Raw genomic sequence first — 25,333 nt, 5'->3', positions numbered from 1 at the left:
GGCCCCGCCCTCGGTCCGCCCCGCCCCGGCTCGGGCGGCCGGAGGACCCGGAGTGGAGGCTCCCGAGCCCGCGGCGGCGGCGACGATGTGGTTCTTTGCCCGGGACCCGGTCCGGGACTTCCCGTTCGAGCTGAGTCCGGAGCCCCCCGAGGGCAGCCCGCCCGGGCCCTGGGCCCTGCACCGCGGCCGTAAAAAGGTGAGGTACGGCGCTGCTCCGCAGGCCGCGGCCGACCTCGGCCTTTCCTAGTCTGTACGCCGGCACCGCTGCGTCGCGCCGGGCCTGACGTGGCGACCGAGGCCCCCGGCAACCGGCTTGGGAGCGGGGCGGGCAGTGACGACGTGGCGGGCGGAAGGACCGAGGGACGGACAATCGGACAGGGTGGGGATCACGTGGGCCTGGCCAGCTCCTTAAGGGCTGTCCTGGGACGAGACCCATTGGCGTCCCTTCTCCGCTGCTGTGGAGACGGACTCGGAGCTGGTGAAGCCCAGGCAGGTTGGAGTGGTCACCTAGCCCGCGCCTCTCAGGTTGCTGTGTCCTCCACCAGGCCACAGGCAGCGCGGTGTCCATCTTCGTGTATGATGTGAAACCGGGAGCTGAAGAGCAGACCCAGGTGGCCAAAGCTGCCTTCAAACGCCTCAAAACTCTCCGGCACCCCAACATCCTGGCCTATATCGATGGGTTGGAGGTACCTGTCGCCCGATCTGCCCATCTCACTGTTCTCTGGCCCTCACTTTGTACCCAAGTGCTTCAACACCCTCAGATTTGGTATCTTCTCCACTACCTCTTCCCCTGTCGTGGCCCACATCTTCCCTTCCTCGGCTGTGACCGTGCTCTAATACCCTTCTTCTTATCCAGACAGAAAAGTGCCTCCACATCGTGACGGAGGCTGTGACCCCACTGGGAACGTACCTCAAGGCACGAGCAGAAGCAGGTGGCCTGAAGGAGCAGGAACTGTCCTGGGGGCTGCACCAGATCGTGAAAGCCCTCAGCTTCCTGGTCAACGACTGCAACCTCATCCACAATAATGTCTGCATGGCCGCTGTGTTTGTGGACAGGGCTGGCGAGTGGAAACTTGGGGGTCTGGACTACATGTACTCCGCCCAGGGCAACGGAGGGGGACCACCCAGCAAGGGGATCCCTGAGCTTGAGCAGTATGACCCCCCGGAGTTGGCTGATAACAGTAGCAGAGCAGTCAGAGAGAAGTGGTGGGTGACTGAGATCATTATGCCTTCCTCTGTCCCGCACTGGAGACCCCTAGACTAGCTGGGAAGCCCCTGGCCTTTGCTACCTGGCTGGCAAGGGAACCAGCATCTCAGGAAGAGGGTGGTTGGTCAAGATGGACATAGCCTTAGGTGTTTGGTGCCTGTGAATTTGAAAGCTGTGTGTTGGAGGCTGAGTCCACGCCTCTCTGAAGTTTTGGCTTCTTTGTTAAATGGGGCGAATGAAACAAAATGGGGCTGAGGGATCAGTGCAGGGTCCCAGCCAGAGCCTGTGATGCAGTGGGTGCCTGGTACCTAAAGGGGAGCCCTGAACAGCTCTGGGTTACTGCCACAGGTCAGCAGACATGTGGCGCCTGGGCTGCCTCATCTGGGAAGTTTTCAATGGGTCCCTACCTCGGGCGGCTGCCCTGCGAAATCCTGGGAAGGTAAGTGCCCAGCGCCTGCCTACCTCATCTGTTCCAGGCTCTTGTTCCTCGCCAACCATCTACCACCCTTTCCCTGACATGGAGCATTCTCCTGCAGATCCCCAAATCCCTGGTGACCCATTACTGCGAGCTGGTGGGAGCCAACCCCAAAGTACGTCCCAACCCGGCTCGCTTCCTGCAGAACTGCCGGGCACCTGGTGGCTTCATGAGCAACCGCTTTGTGGAGACCAACCTCTTCCTAGAAGAGATTCAGGTGTGCTCCCACTCTTCCCTGGTGTCCTTGTCATGGCCTCACCTATGTTTTGGTGTCTCTCACATTTGGATTGTGTGGAAACAAGCATGGGCCGGGGAGTTAGGTCCTTTGGGTGCAAACCCTGGCTTCGCCTCTTCTCCCCATGTGACGCTCCATGCCTGAAGTTCAACAGATCATAACGCCTCCTTTCCAGGAGCCTGGGGCAGAGTTTGTATAGCACAGTCCTCCCTGGTATCTGTGGGTTCCCTGGTTTACTTTCTATTGTGCTAAGACCCCACGACCAACCAAAAGCAAGTTGTTGAGGAGAGTGTTTCTTTGGCTCACACAATCATAGTCCGTACTGAAGGGAAATCAGGCAGGAACTGAAGCAGAGGCCATGGGAGAATGCTGCTCACTGGCTTGCTGCAGTTAGCTTCTTTAGTGTAGCCTGGGACCACCTGTGCAAGAGTCACTCACTGCCCACAGTGGGCTGGGCCCTCCCACATCCATCGTTAATCATGAAAATGCCCCCAACAGGCAATCTGATGGAGGCATTTTCTCAGGTGAAGTTCCCTCTTCCCAGACGACAGAAACCTAACCAGCACAGTGGGAATTGGCTCTAGGACCCTTGAGAACTGGCAGATGCTCTAGTCCCTGATAAAGATTGTCATTGTATTATTTGCATATCATTTATAACCTTTCATAGTCCTGTGTGTGTGTATGTTAATATGCATGTGTAAGGAGGTGGACATGGCTATGTGCTAATGTGCAGAGGCCAGAGGAGGATATCAGGTGTCCTGCTCCATCCCTAGATGACTCATTCCCATTACTCAGGGTCTTACTCAGCCTGGAGCCAGTAATTTCCAGTGATTCTTCTGTCTCCACCTCCATAGCACTGGGGTTGCAGGTGTGTGGGGCTATGCCCAGCTTCTTACGTGGGTGTTAGGTACTTGAACCCAGGTCCTCATGTTTGCACAGCAAATACTTTACCCACTAAGCCATTATCCCACCCCATCCTCCTGTATTGTTTAAATTATCTGAAGCTAACTTATTAGCACCTTATATGATATATGTGATGTGTAAATAAGTTACTAAACTGTGATATTTGGGCAAATCATGGCAAGAAAAAGTAGCCTGTGTGCGTGTGGTACAGACAGTGCCTTCTTTCCTGACATTTTGCTCTCTGGTTGTTGAATCCACCCGTGGAAGCAGACAGGGAGGGCTGCTATGCAGAGTTGAACTCACAGCAGATGCTTAGTGCCCTGTCACTGCAGCAACTCCTTACCTGCACTGCTGCTCTGCTCCTCATGGGTGCCAAGCAAAGTGCTTGGGGGGCGGGGAAGTCAGACCTGCCCTCAAGGACTCAGCAAGGAGTAAACAGAACAGGTCCCCACCTTTGGGAGCTCTCATTACAGGAGAGAGACAGGAAACATTAATGAGAAAAACCTATGCTCTCCGAGTAAGGGCTGGAAGGAAAGTGACCGGGTGTTCTGAGGCACCCCCTCAGAGAAGAGAATTGGGATGGGGCCTGAAAGACTCAAAGGTAGGAGCCATCGGGATGGTGACTTGGGGAAGATGGTCCCAGGAGAGAGAAGAGCACATGGGAAGGGAGTACCTCTGCCTCACCTCTGAATCTCAGCACCCTTATCTGTGCAGGGGAGAGAGTCACAGCATCCACCAGCTCTTAGGGGTACCATAGTGATAAAGGACGGATGGAGGCTCTGCTCTGACCCAGTTAAATGCAGGGACACAGACTCAGGAGCTGGGCAGTAGGCTACCAACCTTGAAGGAGCAGAGTGCAGAGTTGGGGTAGGGCAGGAAGGACTGTATCTTTTTTTTTTTTTTTTTTTTTTTTTTTGAGGCAGAGTATCACTGTGTAGCCTTGGCTATCCTAGAATTCACTATGCAGACCAGGCTGGCCTTGAACTTGCAGAGGTCATCCTGCCTCTGCTTCCTAAGTATTGGGACTAAAGACGTGCTCCACCATTCCTGGAACCAAAGTTTTTCATCTTGAAGAAGCACCTGGAGTTGAACCCTGATGTCTCCTGGCCAGTGAGGGCAGCAGGAGTGTGTTACATGGAGTTCTCCTCACATGGCTGACTGCCAGGCCACCTGTTCCCTGAAAATGAGCTGGTTCTGCCTAACCCCCTAGGAGAAGGTGGGAGTCTGGTACCAGGGGCTCCTCTTCATGTTGAGTGGACTCGAAGAGAACCCACTGTGACTCCCTGGAAGGGTGACCTTGGCTGTGATGTAGGCTCTTTGAACTTTACCCATTACCTTCCAGTGCTGGGGTCAAAGCTTGCTTCCCACACTGGACTAAGCCATCTTGGCAATCCTCATCTTCGGCCACGGTCACTGTTTCTGGGCCAAGCTACCTCTGGGTTTGTGGGTTTTCTTCTTCCTGAGGTAAGGCTTCACTCTGAACCCTCAGGCCTGCCTTGGTCTCCTCAGTATGAGGAAGGCATGTGCTGCCATGCCCAGCTTCTGGCCATGGTACCCTTTACCCTCATCTTCTTTTGTAAATGGGGAGTGACAGCATGTTTTGAGGTGTGCTGGCCACTTCTTAGCTGTGTGTCTTTAAACTAGCTCTCCATTTTGTCTGTTGCTTGCTGGTGGGATGCCTCATAAAGTTGTGTGAGGGTTATTTGAGATGCTATGTGTAGGGGTTTTAGTTTTTAATATGTGCTCAGGAAATTTGTGTTGTGGGTATTACAGCCTCAGGTGGGGGTATTAGGAAGACTAATGGACTGTTGAGCCTGTTTGGGCCCAGGTTTGGTGGCAGACTGTGCCTGTTCCCTAACTTTTTCTATGGTTCTCCAGAAACTCCACCCAGTGTGCCCAACCAGGCCAAGGCAAGGAGCCTAGTGCAGTCCTTCCTGCTTTGAGCCTCAGTTTCCTCGTGTTGGTTGTTGTGAGCTGCAGAGGACGTGCTGATGAGGGGTTTACCAAGGACAGTCACTAGGAGACACTGGCTGTGTGCCAGGCACTGGGTCTAAATGTATAGCCTAGGCTGGCCTTGAACTCACTCCAGCTCTAGGTCTTCCTGCCGTAGCCTCGTTAGTGCTGGCATCACGGTGTGGATGGTCTACCTGACTTTCTGGCAGTGGTTATGAACATTTTCTGGTTGAATCTGTGGTAGAGTTGTTAGGCCGTTTTACAGGTGGAGAGTCTGCCCTTGAGCGCCCCTTAAGTGGAGAGCTGGGCTCCATAGCATCACCCCTGTTCCTCCAGGCTGGGGTGGCCCTCACCCTCATCTGAGTCTGGAGTGTGCATGGTGAGGCTGTTTGTCCCCAACCCTGTCTTTGCACCCCCAGATCAAAGAGCCAGCTGAGAAGCAGAAGTTCTTCCAAGAGCTGAGCAAGAGTCTCGACTCGTTTCCTGAAGACTTCTGTCGGCACAAGATCCTACCCCAGTTACTGACTGCCTTCGAGTTCGGCAATGCTGGAGCTGTGGTCCTCACACCCCTCTTCAAGGTAAATGGGGCCAGGAACTGTGGGATCCAGAGACCTGGATGGATACAGCTCTGGGTGAGAAGCATATTCAGGGTAAATGAAGCCCAGTGGCCTCATGACTTAGCAGGCCAGGGCCACCTGAGCAGGAGGAGGGAGGCTGGGGACTTCCAGCCCTTGGGAAGGACATTCCCTATACTGCTAATAGAGCCCTTGCTTCAGAGCCTTTCCCCCTTTCCCCAAGCCCCTCCGCCATCGCCTCATTCCTATCCTGGGAAGCCAGCAGTGAGCTCAAACAAGTTGAGGGAGCCTGTGAAGTTGCCCTAGCCCTGTGGATGTGGCCAAGCCCCTCTTCTGCTCCTTCCTCAGGTGGGAAAATTCCTCAGTGCTGAAGAGTATCAGCAGAAGATCATCCCTGTGGTGGTTAAGATGTTCTCATCCACTGACCGTGCCATGCGCATCCGCCTCCTCCAGCAGGTAGAGGCCTCGGCCAGTTAATGCCCAGGTCCTCCTCCCAGACCCTATCCTGATTCCAGTCACCCCCAGTCTTAGACAGGTGGACCCTGGAAACCCTTACCATGAATGTTACACAGGTGAAGGGTCCAGAAAGCTCTTGGGAGGTGGAGCTGGTCTCAGGGCTTTCAGTAGTTTTGGGGCTCTCCAGACCCAAGGTTCTCTTAGGTTCTCTTCCTCTAGAGCAGGACACACTTTCTCCTGACGGCCCCAGGACAGCTGGAGCAACAATTGTTAGCCTCTATGCTAGAAGGTTCTTACGAGCCAGAAAGAACTAGTGACTCCCAGGTACCAGGGGCCAGTCCCTGTCCAGCTGTCAAAAGCACCTTCCCTCCTGAGGACATGTACATGAGCTGGGCTCAGGAGGCAACCTGGTAGCCAGTGTCTGCACTGGAACACCCAAAGCCAGAGTGGCTCTGTGACTTTGGTGGGGATGCAGCCATCTTCTCATGCCCCACCCTGGGCCACAGATGGAGCAGTTCATCCAATACCTCGATGAGCCTACAGTCAACACCCAGATCTTCCCCCATGTCGTGCATGGCTTCCTGGATACCAACCCTGCCATCCGGGAGCAGACAGTCAAGGTGGGTGTAGTCAGGTCTACAGTGGCCATCTCTTGTCTCCCAAGACAGGGAAGTGGTTCTCTCTGGAACACAGGCCTTGGTTTGAGACAGTGGGTGTGGTGGGTGGGCCCATACGTATGCATAATGCTGATCCAGTCCCTGGGTACAGCTTTGAAAGTGGGAAGGACTTGGGGGGCTCAGCCTGATGTACTCTCAGCTGATGCTGAGCAGCTCCCAGTGCCTACCTAGCCCCATTACTGGGACATAGCACACACAGACAGCAAGTCCTTCTGTCCTTGAATAGGACAGACAATGGGGCCTGGCAGATAATATGCAGATGATGTGTATTTCATCAGAAAGTGAAAGGGGAGTGTAGGCAGGAGGGTTTGTAACTTTAAATATATGAGTACCTAGCAGCCAACATGGTAATACCCTTAATGTATTCCCTGTAATGCCAGTAAATACCAACACTCAGGGTCATAGGCAGACGGATGGCTGTGAGTTGTAGGCCAGCCTAGTCTCTGTTTCAGGCCAGCCAGGGATATATTAAGACCTTGTCTCAAAAAGACCTTCCTTCTCCTCCCCAATAGACTGCTTTAGCCAGATGTTGAAGCTCATATTTGTAATTCTAGTGCAAGGGAGGCAGAGGCAGGAGGATCCTAAATTCAAGGCCAGCCTGGGCTACCTGAAGAGACTGTGCCTCAAGAGTATAAATAACTGCTTTGATCTAGTCTGCTAGGTGACATGGAAGAAACACGCTCCTTATAGCAGAATCAACACTTGTAAAGGCTCCGAGTCTGGAAGTTTCTAGAAATGCAAAGGTAGCAAAGAGGGATTTAACAAGCTGAAGGGGAGTGGTTCTGGGAGTTGGAGCCCGATAGATAATAGTTGTGGGAGCTGGGGCCTTATATTATGCCAGGACCTGGCACGTTCTTTGGAAGTGAGGTCGGAGCTGCACTTGGAGTGGTCAATGGCAGGGTCTGACTTGCTTTGAAAGGTTCATTGTATTCTGTGGGAGCCCTGACGGTCAGCAGGGCTGGAAGCTGGGTGCTGTTAGGTGTTTTGCAGTGCCTGTGGTGATGATGGCAGCATGTGGAGAGAATGGGCCATCTGAAGCTGGGGCTGACAGTGCTTTCTCAGAGTTAAGCATGATTCTGAAGCTTCTCATCTCAGATACTGGAAGGGTCTGAAGGTGAAGTGCCCTCAGAGGCCTGAGGAGCGGGGACTGTGGGAACAGCTGGGTTGCAGTTTGGATGGCTTGTTTTACTGTTAGGTGGTGTTGAGCTGGCCACTGATAACGCACCTGTGAAGTACAGGGACTAGTCTGGTTAGGAATGCATACCAGGGGACTAGCTCTGTGCTCTCAGCTCCCTGCCACTCTGACAGAGTGCCTTAAACTACCTAAAGAGGAAAGATCGGTTTTGGGGTCAGTTTCAGGCTTTCAGCCCATGACCACTTGGCTCTGTTGCATCTGGGCCTGTGGGAGCTGGGACATTCTGGCAGGAGCCATGAAGTGAAGCAGAACTGCTTTCCTCATCACAGATGGTCAGAAGGACAGAGAGGAGGAGGCTGGGGCAAGTGATAGTTCCCAAGGGTATGCCCCAGGATCCACTGCCTCCCAGCAGCTCATCAACTTAGGAGCTGCTGAGGTCAGAGCCCTGTGGATCAGTCACTTCCATGAAGCCTCATCTTGTGTTTTGCTGCACTGGGCAGGGACCCAGTCTGGACTGCATGTGAGAGCATTGCAGGTCCAGACATCGAGGGTGTGTAAGCCGAGCAGTGAGGACTTCAAGTGTGAGTGTTGCATGCAGAAGAAGCCAAAGAATGCACTTGAGGTTCTGACCATCCAGAGCTCAGTGAAAAGAGCAGTCAGCCAGGGACGAACTTGGAGGAGTCAAAATACCTTAGGCCAGGGGTAGTAGGAAGAGAAGACTGGCCCTTGTCCTGGTTTGTTTTTATTGTCACAGCCTGGAGTCATCCAGAAAGAGGGAAGCTCAAAATGAGGAGTTTCCTAGGTCACACACCCCCCCCCCCCTTTAGCTTTTTTGGAGATAAGATCTTTTTATGTGGCTCTGGCTATCCCGGAATTCATTGTGTAGATCAGACTGGACCTGAACTCACAGAGCTAGACCTCTCTGCTCCTGAGTGCTGGGATTAAAGGTGTGAGTGACATGCCTCATGCTCTTGTATTCCTGTCCTGACGTCTGTCAGTGCGGGATCAGGACCTGGGAGCTGGAAGACAAACCCTTGCCTTCCAAGTTGCTTTTGGTCAGTGTTTGTCACAGCATCAGATAGGGAACCAGAGCAGGCAATACAGTTAGTAATTTGAAAAATAAGTGAATAGTTGGGCAGTGGGGCGCATGCCTTTAATCCCAGCACTTGGGAAGCAGAGGCAGGTGGGTCTCTGAGTTAGAGACCAGCCTGGTCTACAGATAGGACAAGTTCTAGGACAGGCAGAGCTACAAGAAACCCTGTCCTGAAAAACCAAAAAGAAAAAAAAAGGAAGAAGAGAAGGAAGGAAGGAAGGAAGGAAGAAAGGAAGGAAGGAAGGAAGGAAGGAAGGAAGGAAGGAAGGAAGGAAGATAAGTAAATACTTGGAATGGCCGGGCATGGTGGTGCATGTTTCTAATCCCAGCACTCAGGAGGTTGAAGTAGGAGGATTGCAAGTTCAAGGCCAGTCTGGGCTACAAAACAAAGTTAAAATGAAAATCAGATTTAGTAAATTGGAGGTCATCAGTAACCTCATCCTAAATGAACCATTTTGGTAGAGTGGTTCTCAGAGTATATTGATATGTAAGTCTGAACAGAGCAGAATTTAGGCAAGTGCTGGGTGGTGGTGGCGGCGGCGGCGGCGGCGGCGGCGCACGCCTTTAATCCCAGCACTTGCAAGGCAGAGCCAGGTGGATCTTGGTGAGTTCGAGGCCAGCCTGGACTACAAAGTGAATTCCAGGATAGCCAGCACTGTTACACAGGGAAACCCTGTCTTGAAAAACAAAAAAGACAAAAATGAACAAACAAACGAAGAACGTAGGCAAGCTTCTGGGGTCTCTCTGTAGAAGGGAGACAGAAATAGGGGGCTCCCCTTCTTAATATGCTGGTTGGGACTGGGCTGGACGGGTCTGACAGCCCTGCTGAAAGCCACAGCCCACTGGTGGCCTGTGCACTCTCCCAGGAGTCCATTCTTGCCCTAGCTCACAATACCTTCTGTCCCCTCCGCTCCACAGTCCATGCTGCTCTTGGCCCCGAAGCTGAATGAGACCAACCTCAACGTGGAGCTGATGAAGCACTTCGCGAGGCTGCAAGCCAAGGATGACCAGGGCCCCATCCGCTGCAACACCACCGTCTGCCTGGGCAAAATCGGCTCCTACCTCAGTGCTAGCGTGAGTGTCCTGTCGAGCTGTGGGGAGAGCAGCCTCCTTTAGGCTGCAGAGCCTATGTGAGTGTCCTCATTGTTCCAGAGACTCAGCCCTGAGCACCGTGAGACCTAATGCCTGGGCTTCTCTGAGTGGAGTTAGCTGTAGAGCACACAGTAAGGTGGTAGGTCTGGTTCTGAACCCAGGTCTGCTTGATTCCAAGTCTCCACGCATCACCTCAGCCGAGGTCTATAAACTTGAACTTCTGCCAGGCCTGGATACTTAACAAGAATGAATGGAAAAAGGGGGTGGTGGTGGTGGTGGTGGTGCACGCCTTTAATCCCAGCACTCAGGAGGCAGAGGCAGGAGGATCTCTGTGAGTTCGAGGCCAGCCTGGACTACAGAGTGAGTTCCAGAAAAGACGCAAAGCTACACAGAGAAACCCTGTCTCGGAAAAACCAAAAAAATAAAAAAATTAAAAAATCAGGGGTTGGGGATTTAGCTCAGTGGTAGAGCACTTGCCTAGCAAGCACAGGCCCTGGGTTCGATCCTCAGCTCTGGCAAAAAAAAAAAAAAAAAAAGAATGAATGAAAATTGGACGGTGGTGGCGCACGCCTGTAGTCCCAGCACTTGGGAGGCAGAGGCAGGTGGATCTCTGAGTTCGAGGCCAGCCTGTTCTACAGAGTGAGATCCAGGACAGTTAAGGCTACACAGAGAAACCCTGTATTGAAAAACCAAAATAATAATAATAAAGGAGGAGAATTTACCTACAAATATGTACCTAGGCTTCTCTTGGATCATTGGGTTCCACATTGTCTCAAGGTGTAGGGCCAGAGCCCTCTTCTTTTAAATTATGAATGATATGTTCACATTTTCAGACCTTGAGTCCAATGGACGGCCCCTGTCCTGGGAAGGGAGGTCTGGTAGTCAGGGCCCCTTGTTGATTCTGTACATTGAAGCATCATCCTTTCCCTTATCAATCTGGGCTCTTAGACTAGACACAGGGTCCTCACCTCTGCCTTCAGTCGAGCCACTAAGGACCCGTTTGCACCATCCCGGGTTGCGGGTGTCCTGGGCTTTGCTGCCACACACAATCTCTACTCGATGGATGACTGCGCCCACAAGATCCTGCCTGTGCTCTGCGGCCTTACTGTGGACCCTGAGAAATCTGTGCGGGACCAGGTAAGGCACAGCCAAGGCAGACCCCAGGGTTGGGCTCAGGGATGCCAGTCTCCCAGGCCTGGCAATCCTTTGGGAGTGCTGGAGCACCCAACTTGGCTTCTCACTACTCCACAGGCCTTTAAGACCATCCGGAGCTTCCTGTCCAAGTTGGAGTCTGTGTCAGAGGACCCTGCCCAACTGGCAGAAGTAGGTGAGTGCCCACTCGTGTTCCCTTTGCCACATGTCCTTTACTGTCCCCGGGTACATCCCATCCCATGGGAGCATCTGAGAGCTGGAAAAACCCAGCAAGCAGCTTCCTGTTCCATAGCTGAGAGGACTGAGCCTGGAGAGAGGGAGGGTTTTCTGGGGACCACTGTGTTGCAGATCTGGCCTTCTGTCCTCTCTCCATGAAGCCTGTACTGCTTGTCTCTCGTTATCCAGAGAAGGATGTCCATGCAGCATCCAGCCCTGGAACAGGAGGAGCTGCAGCCAGCTGGGCAGGCTGGGCTGTGACAGGGGTATCCTCACTCACCTCTAAGCTCATCCGTGCACACCCCACGCCTCTGCCATCTGAGACCACCGTGCCCCAGAGACCAGTGCCAGAGGGTGAGTATCCCAGGCCCACCGCATCAGTGGCTGAGGGCTGAGAGCTGTTCTTGTCAAGCGTTCCTAATGCAGTGACAGGAACGTAAAGGATGGGGTGATGTCTGGCCACTCTCCCTGGCACCCCTTCTCCTTCCTTCACTCTGCCACTTAGCAACCTCTACCCTTCCCCAAGATCTCCCTGAGAGCTCAGACTCTTTGTTCCCCAGGAAACCCTGCTCCAGCACCTGCCCCCGACACCCTGATGACCTCAGGCCACTGGGAGACACAGGGAGAAGACAAGGACACAGCAGAAGACAGTGCCACCGGTGACAGATGGGATGATGAGGACTGGGGCAGCTTAGAGGTGAGCGGGGCTGAGGAGGTCTCACCAGGGAACCCCAGCTCAAGGCCACAGGCCACCCTCCAGGGGAGTACACAGATTAGGGCTGGGTCTACCCTCATCTGCATGGCATCCTGGTAGGTAAGCTTCACAGAATGGTCATGAAGACCAGCACCAGCCGCTGAGCCCCTATTCAACTTTAGTGTCCCCAAGAGCTAGGTCGGAAAGGAGAGGGTTGGTAGATCTCAAAAACAATAAAAACCAAAGGGAGCCGGGTGGTGGTGGTGGCGGTGGCGCACGCCTTTAGTCCCAGCACTCGGGAGGCAGGGGCAGGCAAATCTCTCTGAGTTCGAGGCCAGCCTGGGCTACAGAGAGAGTTCCAGGACAGGCACCAAAACTACACAGAGAAACCCTGTCTCGGAAAAACCAAAACCAAACCAAACCAAACAAAACAAAACCCAAAACAAACAAACAAAAAACAAAGGGCAGCTGAGGCATGGCTAAGGGGGCTCACTGTCCTTGCCCTCTTGAGGGCTGAGAATATTGCTGGTCCTGCCTTCCCCTCCTCACCCTGCAGCAGGAAGCTGAATCCGTGTTGGCACAGCAGGATGACTGGAGTGTCAAGGGCCCAGGGAGCCGAGCTGGACAGGTGGGCTGGGTCAGGTGGGGGAATGTGTGGAGCACCGTTTGGCTCTTCTCTCTACTAGCCTACCTCTCTCCCCACAGGCCAGCCACCCAGAGCACAAACCTCTGGAATCAGACTGGAACAGCTGGGAAGCTGAGGGCTCCTGGGAGCAGGGCTGGCAGGAGTCTAGTTCTGTGGAGCCACCCCCAGAAGGCACCCGGCTAGCCAGCGAGTATAACTGGGGTGGTGCAGAGCCCAGTGACCCCTTTGCTGCCCTGTCTGGTCGTCCCAGCACCCAGGTACTGGCCTGTGGAGAGCACAGCTGGGGTGGATTGCTGCTGCTGGGAATGAGCTCCACTCTAGCCTCCATTTTCCTTTCAGCCCAGGCCAGACCCAGACTCCTGGGGTGAAGACAACTGGGAAGGCTTGGAGGCGGACAGCAGTGAGTATTTCCCATGAAGGGTCTGGGGAGGGCAGGGCTGGGAGCAGAGGGCTGGGACTGCTCAACCCAGTCATCCTTCCCTTCGATCCCAGGACAGGTGAAGGCAGAGCTGGCACGGAAAAAGCGTGAGGAACGGCGGAGGGAAATGGAAGCCAAGCGGGCAGAGAAAAAGGCCACCAAGGGGCCCATGAAGCTGGGAGCCCGGAAACTGGACTGAAAACCCACTAAACACCCCACCCCCACCCCGGGCACTCCCAGTCACTGGAGAGCAGGCCTGGAGGATGTATTTATTGTACAAACCATGTGAGCCTGGTCACCAGGCCAGGCACATCTAGTGTACATAATCAGAGCCACAATAAATTCTATTTCACATCCTGGGTTCCAGCCCCGCCTAGCCCCTCCCAGGCAGTGGCCCCTGGTGCTGCCATCCCGACCACTTTTAGATGTGAAGATAAACTTGAAAGCAAGAGAAAATTAAAGGGCAGATCTGACTTCGCAGTCTCTAGGGATCGTCCTCCGGGAGGACAGCAGACAGCACTCTGCGGACAGGAGCACCCTTGGGTGTTGGGGTGCAGGAAGGAGACCTGTGGGCCCCAGAGGATCCTTGGGTCCATCTCTGATCGGACAGGGATATACTTGTCTCCACTATCAGTAGAAACTCCCTCGATGATCAGCAAGGTAGGTGCAGCCTAGGTGCCATCAGCGGCGGCGCTGAGGCACACAGGCCCCGTGAGGGCGGCTGCGTGTGAAGCCAGCTTTGCAGACACAGCGGAAGGAACCACTGGTGTTCACACACCGCTCGCTCTTGCACAGCAGTCCCCGCTGGTTCAGCTCTCGGCACTCATCGATGTCTGCAAGGTGGGGTGACGATGCGGTCTTAGGTTAAGTCACAGTGTGGTGCCACCCAACTCCTGCTGGCTCTGCCCTTCTGTCCCCAGCGTCTTGCTCACCCACACAGCGGGCACGGGAGGCGTCCAGCTGAAAGCCGCCAGGACACTCGCACACCGCCCCGCCCGGCCGCGGCACACAGCGGCCGCTCACACAGCGGCACTCATCTGAATCTTCTTCCGAGCTGTCCTCGTCTATGCAGGCCAGAGGAACATAGGTATCAACACTGGCTCCCATTGATGGCCTCCAATCCACACCTCCGCTCCCTTGGCTTCACTGACCTCGTGGAGACTTCCCCAGTAACAGGGGGCTCGTGTCCCAGAAAGAATTGCTCTCACTCTGTGAAGTCGGGCACTGGGACCCTAGAAATAGGTATAGAGTCAGCAACACTATTCCAGTCCCTACCCCTAGTCCCTCAGGAGCAGCTCACCGGTGCCACGTGGCGGGCATGGTCTGCACTGGGTGCCCCAGCCACGGCCCTGACGGCAGCAGCAGTCATCAAAAGTGAGGGCAGGTCCCGTCAGGGGCCCCACACACATGCCATCCTCTCCTCGCTGGCTCCAGCACACCTCACGTCGCTCTGGGGCATGCTCTGTGAACAAGACCCTCATCAGCAAGGAGGGAGGGAGGGACTGCCCACCTCGGTCGGTCCCATCCCACCTGCTGACTGTGGCCCGGGAGCATCACCCTGAAAGGACTCAAAATCGGCCCAGGACGAATGTCGCCCTCACCCGCCTGGCTCTCAGGGAGCTGGCAGTCGCGGCCGGAGAGCCCGGGCACCCAGGGTGGGTGACATTCGCAGCGGTAGGAGCCCGGGAGGTTGACGCAGCGGCCAGGGCGGCAAGCAGCCGGATCCTGGCACTCATCCACGTCTACGGGGCACGGGGGGGGGGGGGGGGGGGAGGTAATCACAGTTCAGTCTGGGCTCTGGCCCCTCCTGCTCCCCACGCTGATCCCCTGGGCCTCACCCATCTCCTCTGGGCTCAGACACTGGCGTTGCGTGGGACTATACTCTGCAGGCGGCGTGCAGGCGCAGCGGTAGCCGCCGCGCGTGTTCTCACACACTCCGTTCCTGCAGTTGGACTCATCTAAGCACTCATCCACGTCTGCGGAGAGAAAGTGCTGGTGACAGCCCAGGCCTGGGCCAGGGCGGCCCCTTCCCCCGGGCCAGCCCTTGCTACTGCGCTCACCCACGCATTCCAGCAGGTTGCCATCATAGTAGAACCCCTGCTTGCAGTAGCACTCAAAGCCTGGCTGCGTGTTCACACACTTGCCCTCCTTGCAGATCTCTGCCCCGAACAGAATGCATTCGTCGATGTCTGTGTGGCCAAGGGAAGCGTGAGTGCCCGGTGGCTTAGGGAGAGCTGAACCCAAGGCAGATTATTGGCGGGGAATATTGGGATTAAGCTGGCACAAGGAATGGGGTTTACCCAGCGAGTGGCAGACCCAACCCGCACCTGGAAACCAAGCTTACCACGGTGGGCTGGAATGCCATAGTTCACAATGTTGTTGTCCTGTGTGTAACCCTTTCCATCAGGGCAGAGGCTGTGAAACTCAGCTGCAGCACAAGAGAAACCCAGGGGTCTGAGCGCTGCCCCGCTCTCTCCTCCTTTCCCAGCTACCCAGAGGGAAAGCTCTTTGGTTTCCCAATGAACGGGGTGTATTCCTCTGACCTGAACTGTAGACTGGACAGGGATAGATTTCGCAGTGGTCTCCCCAGCCAGCTCCCAGAGAGCAGCAGCATTCTTGCTGTGTGACATTGGTGGCCAAAACACTGTCGCAGAACACTGTGTCATCGAAGTTGAGGTAGCACTCCTTCTTGTGGTGGGGCTGCTCCACCTCTGGGGAGGGGGTGACAGTTCAAGTTTATGGAGACAGTGGCTTTGGCCTGTCTACTGTACCCCCAAACTGCACCTACTCTCTCCTCCACGTGCCCTGGCTCCACGTGCCCTGGTCACCTAGTGAGAGGTCTAGCTCATCCCACTTCTCCCAGGCAAAGAGGATTTCTTCCTGTTCTGGGAATTCAGAAAGGTGGAACCAGGACCCATCTCTGAGCCCAGCTGTAGCTCCAAGGATTTTCCAGTCCAAGAGAAGGGGAGAGTACTCACCCTCACACCCATGCTGGTCCTGGGTGAGTGTGTAACCCTCATCGCAGACACAGACATAGGAGCCCTGGAGGTTCTCACAGGCCCCATGGGGCAGGCACAGCCCTGGGTCCTGGCTGCACTCGTCTATATCTAGTAGATGCAAAGAGATCAGGAAACAGGAGCAAGCTCAGCTTTGGAGAGACCCAGTCCCTCTTTGCCTGGGGTGTACCTTACACAAGCTCAGAACCTGAATTTCTCCTTTGGTTTCAAAGCGCACACAACACATGTCCCCTTGGGTCCATCTGTGTGGGTAGGCTTGTGACACCCACTGCTGCCAGTCTCTGTAAACCCTTAGGTCCTCCTGGCAATGAACTCCTGACTCAGCTGGCATTTGGAGACCCTCACGCCCCACTCCCTTTCCCGGCCCATCACAGATTTGCCAGTCTTTGAAGCAAGGCCTGTGTTCCAAGCTAGTCTTGAACTTGAGATCCTCCTGCCTCAGCCTCCCGTGTAGCTGGGATGACAGATCAAGCCATCAAACTTGGCTCCTCACTCTGCCGCTCCTCCCAAAATTTTGCTCAAGACCTGGTCTTTCCCTCTCCTCTAAGACACATAATGAGAACTGTGCATCTGCAGTTCTAAGGGGTAGAATCCCACCCACAGCCCCTGCTGAGACCCCTTCCCACCCACACCCCTGCTGAGACCCCTTCCCGCCCACAGCCCCTGCTGAGAGACCCCTTCCCACCCACAGCCCCTGCTGAGACCCCTTCCCACCCACACCCCCTGCTGAGACCCCTTCCCACCCACACCCCCTGCTGAGAGACCCCTTCCCACCCACACCCCTGCTGAGACCCCTTCCCACCCACAGCCCCTGCTGAGACCCCTTCCCACCCACACCCCCTGCTGAGACCCCTTCCCACCCACACCCCTGCTGAGACCCCTTCCCACCCACACCCCTGCTGAGACCCCTTCCCACCCACACCCCCTGCTGAGAGACTCCTTCCCACCCACAGCCCCTGCTGAGACCTTTCCCCCACACCCCCTGCTGAGACCCCTTCCCACCCACACCCCCTGCTGAGACCCCTTCCCACCCACACCCCCTGCTGAGACCCCTTCCCACCCACACCCCTGCTGAGACCCCTTCCCGCCCACAGCCCCTGCTGAGAGACCCTTAGCTTCAAGTCCCAGCTCCAAGTCATCTCCCTTTAAGTAACTTCCCTGTACCTTTACCCTGAGCCTGAGACTCATTTCCACGCTCCCCTCCAACTGAGGAGCCCCAGGTTATTGCTGAAATATCTAGTACAGCACTTGGCAAACAGGTATGCAGGTATCACTTACAGAAGAGTTGACGGGTCGGACTACTCTATCTGTAAAGGGCTGAGCAGAGGGGATGGAGAGATAGCTCCGGCCCTAAGAGCACTGGCTGCTCTTCCAGAGGACCCAGCACCCACGTGTCCACTCACAATCATCTGTAGCTCCAACGCCCTCTTCTGGCCTCCATGGACACTGTATGCATGTGGTGCCCAGACATAATTCAGGCAAACACACATACACATAAAACAAGAATAAATGAAATCTCAAAAAATAAAAAATAAAAAGCTGACAGAAACCTGAATGTAGTAGGCAACACTCCGAGCCATGATCCTTGTTACCCAACAAACGGAAGGGTGAGTGAGAGCTAGATGGATTGATGGACGGACGGACGCATGAATAGAAAGACTACAGAAAGACCACACTGCGTCAGACCACACTGCCCTGACACTCCTTCCATGAGCCAACTCCTCATACCTTGGCACTTCCTGCCGCCCACCAGACGATGCCCCTGGGGACAAAGACATCTGTAGGAACCATTGGTATTGATGCAGTCACCCCCAATGCAGGCCGCGGGGAAGTCACATTCATCGATGTCTGTGGAGACCAGGGTTTGGAGAATCTCAGGGTTGACCCCATACACACAGCCTGCAGCTATCAGAGTTCCCTACTCTGAGAGCCCTGGGTCCCTCCCACACCCCCAAACCACACCTGGGATCTGGATGGGGACTGGACCTGGGCAGTGGAGATCCTGGGGTAGGTAGGAACAGGCCAGTGCCCAGGCTCTAGGGCCCCTCACCCTCACAATGGCTCCGGTCCCTCGACAGGTGATAGCCAGAGAGGCATTGGCACTGGAAGGAACCTGGTGTGTTCGTGCAGATGCCATTGTTGCACACATTCCCAGCCTCACACTCATCCGTGTCTGCAGGGCACAGAGGAGTGTCAGGGGCCCAGGCTGGAGGCGGTGTCTCGCTTCTGTTACTGATGCTAAGGAGCTCATGTCTTCCCACGCTTCATCCACACTCACCAGACGGGAGGTGTCCTCCTGTCTCATACTGCTTAGGGCCCCCAGCTTCTCAGATGGTGCTCTGAAAGCCCTGCCCACCCGCCACCTTTCACTGGCCCTCCAGTTCCTTTGCTGCCATCTCCTGATGCCCTTTCTCTGCTGGAGTTCCTCACTGGGTAAGCAGGCTCACCCCAACTTCCCATAGCCCCGTGGTCCACAACTGACAGTTCCATCTGGGCAAGATTCCCAGCCCACATTGCTCAGTTTCTGGCACCTCTGGCTGAGAGACCCAAATAGACCACCCACCGAGCTTATCTAACATGGATAGGCTCAGCATCTCCCCTCTCAAAGGAGCCTATCCCAGTGAACAGCATCACCCATGGAGTCACCAAACCAGATTCTGGGAGGGTCCATCACTCCCCTCTCTCCTTGACCTTGACATCCAGCCAACTACCCTCGACAATTTGTTCTAATCTCACAGCATCTCCTGGCCACTCCAGGCCACTAATCTCATTCCATCTGTCCATCAAGCATGCTGTTCTCTTGTCCTTTGCTTAGCTAATTCCTACTGTCCTTTAGAGTAACTCAGACCCAGTTCCTTCAGGCTCCTGGCCCTGCTAGTAGACAACTCTGTCAAGTTTCTCAGTTTCTCTGAATTCTAGCCTCCAGCCTGCTTTTCTGGTACACAATAAACATTACCACAGGAAAGATGACTAATGATCCCCCAGTCTGACACTTTTTTTTCTTCACATTAACAAGATTTGCAAGCAAAAGTTTCAATCCTCATCTCTCTCTCTCTCTCTCTCTTTTGGTTTTTCGAGACAGGGTTTCTCTGTGTAGCTTTTGCGCCTTTCCTGGGAGACTCACTCTGTAGACCAGGCTGGCCTCGAACTCACAGAGATCCACTTCAAGTGCTGGGATTAAAGGCGTGTGCCACCACCACCCAGCTTCAAATCTCATCTCTTAAGAGATAAGAGATGGCTCAATAGTTAAGGGCATTTGTTGCTTTTACTCAGGGCTGGGGTTGGATTTCCAGCACCCACTTGGCAGCTCACGGAGGCCAGTAATTTGAGTACCAGAAGGTCTGGTCCCCCTTTTTGGCTCCCGAGGGCACCAGGTATGTACGTGGTGCACATACATGCAACAGGTAAAGCATTCCTCTACATTAAAAAAAAAAAAAAATCCACTCTCCAAGTCCCAGCTGCTTCGCACGCCTCTGCTTCCTCAGTTTTGTTTTGTTTTTTGTTTTTTTTTTTTCAATTTTTTGAGACAGGGTTTCTCTGTGCAGCTCTGGCTCTCTGGGTTTCAATCTGTAGACCAGGCTGGCCTTGAACTCAGAGATCCACCTGCCTCTGCCTCCCATGTGCTGGGATTAAACTTGGGAGTTCCACTCACTTTCCTCAGTTTTCAACAGGGATCAGTGAGTTAATATCTCTGCTAATATTCATGTTAGCTAGAGCTGGCCATATGTTATTTCTGTATTTTTATCTGGCTCTAGGAGCTACAGAGAGCTGGGTGGTACTTGGACAATTCAAGAGGACTGACACATGCCTGGCTTTGTCTCTGGGAAGCTTCTAGATTCTGAAGAAAGACATGGCTCTGGGGATGGTGTGGGGGATGACAGAGATGGTGACTGTTCATCATGTCTTTTTTTTTTTTGAGGCAGGGTCTCTTTACATAGCCCTTGCTGTCCTGAAACTCACTATGTACCCCAGGCTGGTCTTGAACTCAGAGATGCCCCTGCCTCTCACTTCCGAGTGCTGGGATTAAAGGCATGTGCCATCACCCCTGGCTGCTCATCAAATCTAAAGAGAAAGGATGGCATTACAGGGGCCTGCAAGGAGACAACTCTGTCCTGAAGATCTCTCTCCAAAGATAGTATACTAAATGTACCTGCCACTCTCTGTTGGTGATGTTTTTTGGTAGTACTAGGGGTCAAACCCTGGCCTTTGAACATAATAGGCAAGCAGGCTACCATTGAGCCACATTCCCAGCCAATTTTTATATTTTGAACTAGAGTTTCATAATGTATCTGACTGGCTTTGAACTCAAAGCAATCCTCCTGCCTTAGCCTCCTGAATGCTGGGATTACAGATACATGTTACCATGGCTAGCTCAGATGTATCACTTACTGTGGCTACTAAAATAATGAACACTGCTAAGATTTGATGATGAACTGTGGATTGGACTCAGAGCCTTAGCATCCTCAGCAAGTTCTTCCCAGCTGAGCCACACCCCAGCCCTCTTCACGCTAGGTGAACTGAAGCTGAGCCACACCCCAGCCCTCTTCACACTGGATGAACTGAAGCTGAGCCACACCCCAGCCTTCTTCACACCTGGTGAACTGAAGCTGAGCCACACCTCAGCCCTCTTCACACTGGGTGAACTGAAGCTGAGCCACACCCCAGCCCTCTTCACACTGGATGAACTGAAGCTGAGCCACACCTCAGCCCTCTTCACACTAGGTGAACTGAAGCTGAGCCACACCCCAGCCCTCTTCACACTAGGTGAACTGAAGCTGAGCCACACCCCAGCCCTCTTCACACTGGATGAACTGAAGCTGAGCCACACCCCAGCCTTCTTCACACCTGGTGAACTGAAGCTGAGCCACACCCCAGTCCTCTTCACATGCAGGAAAAGGCTGTTGATGAGAACCAGAGAGCACAGTTCTCAGAATGGAGGGATGGCCAACCCAGCCAGGTGACCACGGAAACAGCTTATCTACTCCAAACCTCAGTTTCCTTATTGGCAAGTGGGAATGATGGTGTGACCTAACTCAGTGTCCTCCAGAGAATTAGCAGGACAGACAAGGCATGGTGGTGTACACCTGTGATCCCAGCACTTGAGAGGTGGAGTCAGGGGGCCAAAGTTCAAAGTCAGCCTCTATTCCATAATGAGTTACAGCTAAGCCTGGGAAATACCAGACCCTGGCAACAAAATTAACTGAGATATTTTCCTGAGAAGCACTTAGCTCAATGCCTTCTCTAAAGAAGACACACCATCAAGTGGCTGGGATGCACCTTAGTGGTAGAGTACTTGCCTAGCACATCCAGGGTTCTGGGTTCCACTCACATACTCCAAAAAGCCGAGTGTAACTCTTTATTCCAGTCCCATCCAGTCCTGTCCTGCTTAGCAGAAAGGTCAGGTGAATTCATGTTGCAGAGAACAAGAAAAAGCAGGGTCAGGTGTGGTGGCCCATACCTTTAATTCCAGAGGCAAGGGAAATCTGAGTTTGAGGACAGCCTGGGCTACATAGCAAGTTCTAGGCCAGCCAGGATTATGTAGTAAGAACCTGTCACCAAAAGTCAGTTAAAGGCACTTGCTGCTTTGCCAAAGGACCTTCTTCCCTTCCCAGCACCCATATGGTGGCTCTCAACCATCTGTAACTCCAGTGTCAGGGAATCTGATGCTCTCTTCTGGCCTCCATGGGCACCATACACTCACATAGGACATGGACATGCGCGCGCGTGCGCGCGCACACACACACACACACACAATTAAAATAATCAAGTAAAAACAACTGCAAAGACTGTCCTGATCCACAAAGAAGGCTTATCGAGTCTATGATCACAACAGCCTCGGTCAGTGATTTGGAGCTGACCGTAATGACCCTTCAGTGGACAACTCCTGCTTTCTCCCACCTCATTGGAAGGTTGCTTAGAACAGCAGCCAATCAACTATCTATTGAGGCACAACAGGCCCAGAAATTGGTTAAATCTAATGAATTTCTGACAATTTTAGGAGCAGTAGAATGAAGTGCTTTCCGTGGTAAGGAATGGTCTGGGGGAAGGGTTAGTGACACAAAGCTCATTAATGTCTTTCCTGCCGTATCTTCTTAAGGCGTCTCTTTCTTGGTAACAAGGTGAGGGATTGCTCTCCTGCTTTCTCATAAAATCCACAAATTCCTTTCTCGCCCTCCCTTGAAACAGTGTCTTACTGCACATAGCCCTGGCTAACCTGGAACTTACTGTGGATCAGACTAGCTTCAAACTCAGTCATCTAACCTCCTTGGGTTCATATATTCCTATTAGAACTACACCATTTGACCCAAGCACTTCCAACCCAGACATTTCAACTGGAAGAGTCAGGTGGGAGAGGGGTAAGGGCATTTTTATTAGATGCCCCACTCTGCAAGTGGGCCACCGTTGAGGGACTCAAAGACAGAAGGGGACAAAACTCAGTACAGCAGTTATTGCCATGGTCCAGAGCCCATGTTAGTCTAACAAGAGAGTCCTGGTACCTAGATCATCATTAAACTCCAATCTCCTGGGCACCCTTTGGATCCCACTGCCACCTGAGATGGTGCCAACCAGACTGGCCAGGGTTCACTGTGAGGCAAGAAAGGCAGCATGCGTGGGAATGGTAAATGTGAAGCCTGGAATTTTCTAAATTGATCCAGATAAATCTACATGTCTCTTTTTATAATCATTACAAAGGATGTGGCCAAGAGGACATTATCCCTTTCTTGGAACAGCAAAATGCAGTGATGAGGCTTCCTCACTAAGGTACATGGACAAGGAGAAAAATCAGAAATCTTATTGAGTTGATTTCAGGAAGTCATTTCAGAACTCAGCAATACAGTGTCACAGACCAATGACAGATGAACACAGACTACACAGTGTCACAGTGACAGACTAAACACAGACTACACAGTGTCACAGAGCAATGACAGACTGAACACCAGACTATCAGCTATGGTTGAATGGTTTGTTGTTGGATATTTGTACACTGTGATAATGTATTGCTATTATTGGTGTAATAAAAAACTAAACAACCAGGCTGGACAGTGGCGTCAGCAGTGGCGCATGCCTTTAGTCCCAGCACTCTGGAGGCAGAGCCAGGTGGATCTCTGTGAGTTCAAGGCCAGCCTGGGCTACCAAGTGAGTTCCAGGAAAGGAGCAAAGCTACACAGAGAAACACTGTCTCAAAAACAAAAACAAAACAAAACAAAAAAACAAAACAAAACAAAAAAAAAGAAAGAAAAACAAACCAAACCCCTAAACAGCCAATAGCTAGGCAGGGAAGATAGGTGGGATTTCTGGGGAGAGAGCATAAGAGGAGGAGGGATCCAGGCTCAAGAGTTATGCCAGCAAGATGCCAGTGAGACACCAACAAGACACGGAGGGAGTTGGTCATATAAAATGAAAGAAAGGTAAAAAGCCACATTGTAAAATGTAGGTTAATAGAAGAAGGTTAGTTTAAGTTATAAGAGCTAGTGGAACAAGCCTATGCTAAGGCTGTGCTTTCATAATTTATAATAAGTCTGGGGGGGGCTGGGAAGGAGGGGGGATAGGGGAATCCGTGGCTGATATGTAAAATTAAATTAAATTATAAAATAAAAAAAGAAGTCTCCATGTAGTTATTTGGGAGCTGGCTGGACAGAAAGAGACTCACTACTGTGGCTTTTGGGATAAAGGACCCACCACTGTTCGCTGTGAATGGCATGTTCCGTGACATAGGTTTATCTCAAGAACTACAGTGGTATGGCTAGGGTTGGCAGATGGTGCCGAAATAAGACCACTCAACCCAATACTGTGAGTTATCACCATAGCCTGCCAATGGGGAGCTGAAGGAACCATTCATCTCTCTGGAGTGGCAAGGGCAATGCAATATATATTGCGGCTCTCTCATTACAAGGTCAATTTCTGGAAAATGCCACAAGTCTGGCATGGAGTGGTAGCCTGAGCACCATAAGCTACGGATACTTTGTGTCTACATGTTGCCCTGTTTGCTACAATGATAGATCAGGCCGAAATGGAGACAATCCCAGAAGAGCAACCAGCCGTGAATGGAGATCAGAAGCCTCAATCAAGACAGCCTCCTCCGAGAATGGGCATCTACTTAAGTGATACACAGTTTCCAGGTAGCTTGAAACATCGTTATCTATAGCCACACATTTTTGAAGGGTTCTCTTTATTGATATTCTCTATTTCACATTTGGGAAACTATATGACTTAGCTACTACACCATGACACTTTTCTTTCTTCTCACAAAAATCCACCTGCCTCTACCTCCTGAGTGCTGGGATTAAAGGCGTACACCACCACCGCCCGGCTCTTTTTTTTTTTTTTTTTTTTTAATTACTTGTTGCTCTAACAAAGAACCCGGAATTATGAGGAGGACTGGTAATTTATTTGCACAGGGGCTCTACTCCCAGGAGGCCCGCCCCCACGTGGAGTCTGAACCGCCCTCACCACGGCAGGCCCCGCCCCCCTGGCTGCGATAGCCGGGCTGGCAGGCGATGCACTTAAAGCTGCCAGGTTTGTTTTCACATTTGCCATCGGGGCAGGTGCTAGGGTCGCGACACTCGTCGATGTCTGCACGGAAGGGAAAAGGAAGAGGACAGGTCTGGGGACAACATGACAGGGCCTCCCTCTGTCACAAATCAAGGCAAAATGGACCGGTCTGGGATTTCCTGACTCCCGCCTGAGAGGACCATAGATGGGTGCAGGCCTCCCGCCCCCAATCCTAGGTCGAGGGACAGTTATAAAGCCCGCTTTCATCTGGACGGGTACCCCACCTTCACACACGGGCGGGCGGGAGGCTTTGAGCCGGTAGCCGGGATAGCAGTTGCATTTATAGTGACCCGGGAAATTGATGCAGAAGCCGCCGTCGCCGCACAGGTGAGGCTTGGCGCACTCGTTCAGGTCTGAGCGAAGACAGGGCGTGCAATAGGCAAGGGGCGGGTGGTAGGAGCCGGCCCCACCCAGTATCCCCAGGGTAGCCCGGGGCTGTCGGTGCTCACCCACGCACGAGCGTCCCCCTGCGCCCACGTGGAGGCGGTAGCCTCGGTTGCAGTGACAATTATAGGAGCCCCCAGTGTTCATGCAGATGCCTTTCCCGGGGCCACACGGCTCCGCCTCGCACTCATTCACGTCTGGAAGGGCCGGCAGGCCAGGAGACATCAAAGGCAGGTTGAGAGCCCCGGCTATCCCCTGGGCCACCCGCCCCACTCCGCCTCCCACAGGCCGGCTCACCAACGCAGTAGCGGTGCTGAGGATGTGACCGGTAGCCCGGGTTGCAGTGGCAGGAGTAATCGGAAGGGCCGGGCACACACTGTCCGTGGCCACAGATATTCTGGTTCAATCGGCATTCATCCCGTCTCTGTGGCATGGGTGGATCGGGTCAAGGG

The 25,333-nt window shown here is 53.3% G+C and overlaps 2 protein-coding genes across 4 annotated transcripts; one reads left to right on the top strand and one right to left on the bottom strand.

Annotated features, from left to right (window-relative positions):
• On the top strand, nt 1-13,283 carry Scyl1 (SCY1 like pseudokinase 1). Of its 3 annotated transcripts, none has more exons than XM_036202316.1 (17): nt 1-196; nt 546-686; nt 857-1,206; nt 1,556-1,646; nt 1,744-1,899; nt 5,193-5,351; nt 5,697-5,804; nt 6,311-6,424; nt 9,628-9,783; nt 10,750-10,938; nt 11,053-11,128; nt 11,359-11,523; nt 11,730-11,866; nt 12,423-12,491; nt 12,569-12,766; nt 12,849-12,909; nt 13,002-13,283. In XM_036202316.1, the coding sequence occupies exons 1-17, from the start codon at nt 86-88 to the stop codon at nt 13,124-13,126; spliced, it is 2,406 nt and encodes an 801-aa protein (XP_036058209.1). In that variant the 5' UTR covers nt 1-85; the 3' UTR covers nt 13,127-13,283. The 3 variants fall into 3 exon arrangements, with proteins under 3 accessions (XP_036058209.1, XP_036058201.1, XP_036058219.1); XM_036202308.1 differs by having other exon boundaries at nt 12,420-12,491; XM_036202326.1 differs by lacking the exon at nt 12,423-12,491.
• On the bottom strand, nt 13,182-25,333 carry LOC118577629 (latent-transforming growth factor beta-binding protein 3). Its single transcript, XM_036178063.1, has 16 exons — nt 25,179-25,333; nt 24,947-25,078; nt 24,722-24,850; nt 24,374-24,518; nt 17,995-18,206; nt 17,673-17,792; nt 15,906-16,034; nt 15,471-15,638; nt 15,272-15,355; nt 14,988-15,116; nt 14,766-14,903; nt 14,529-14,669; nt 14,228-14,389; nt 14,079-14,159; nt 13,860-13,991; nt 13,182-13,760 (listed from the first exon to the last, which is right to left on the bottom strand). The coding sequence occupies exons 1-16, from the start codon at nt 25,312-25,314 to the stop codon at nt 13,609-13,611; spliced, it is 2,190 nt and encodes a 729-aa protein (XP_036033956.1). The 5' UTR covers nt 25,315-25,333; the 3' UTR covers nt 13,182-13,608.

The sequence above is a fragment of the Onychomys torridus genome, chromosome 1 (assembly GCF_903995425.1).
Source record: "Onychomys torridus chromosome 1, mOncTor1.1, whole genome shotgun sequence".
In the NCBI taxonomy this organism is placed as follows: domain Eukaryota; kingdom Metazoa; phylum Chordata; class Mammalia; order Rodentia; family Cricetidae; genus Onychomys; species Onychomys torridus.
Note: the sequence above shows the minus strand (reverse complement) of the source record. Positions and strands in the feature narration are given on the sequence as shown.

What these genes read in the sequence shown, in the direction of transcription:
- LOC118577629 (XM_036178063.1), bottom strand. Translation starts at nt 25,314, where the DNA reads ATGCCACAGAGACGGGATGAATGCCGATTGAACCAGAATATCTGTGGC. An exon ending in GGACCGGAGCCATTGTGAGG is followed by an intron (nt 17,793 to 17,994) that starts GTGAGGGGCCCT and finishes TGGTCTCCACAG; the next exon opens with ACATCGATGAATGTGACTTC. An exon ending in GGACCAGCATGGGTGTGAGG is followed by an intron (nt 15,639 to 15,905) that starts GTGAGTACTCTC and finishes CCCCCTCCCCAG; the next exon opens with AGGTGGAGCAGCCCCACCAC.
- Scyl1 (XM_036202308.1), top strand. Translation starts at nt 86, where the DNA reads ATGTGGTTCTTTGCCCGGGACCCGGTCCGGGACTTCCCGTTCGAGCTG. An exon ending in TGCCCAACTGGCAGAAGTAG is followed by an intron (nt 11,129 to 11,358) that starts GTGAGTGCCCAC and finishes CTCGTTATCCAG; the next exon opens with AGAAGGATGTCCATGCAGCA. An exon ending in CAGGGAGCCGAGCTGGACAG is followed by an intron (nt 12,492 to 12,568) that starts GTGGGCTGGGTC and finishes CTCTCCCCACAG; the next exon opens with GCCAGCCACCCAGAGCACAA.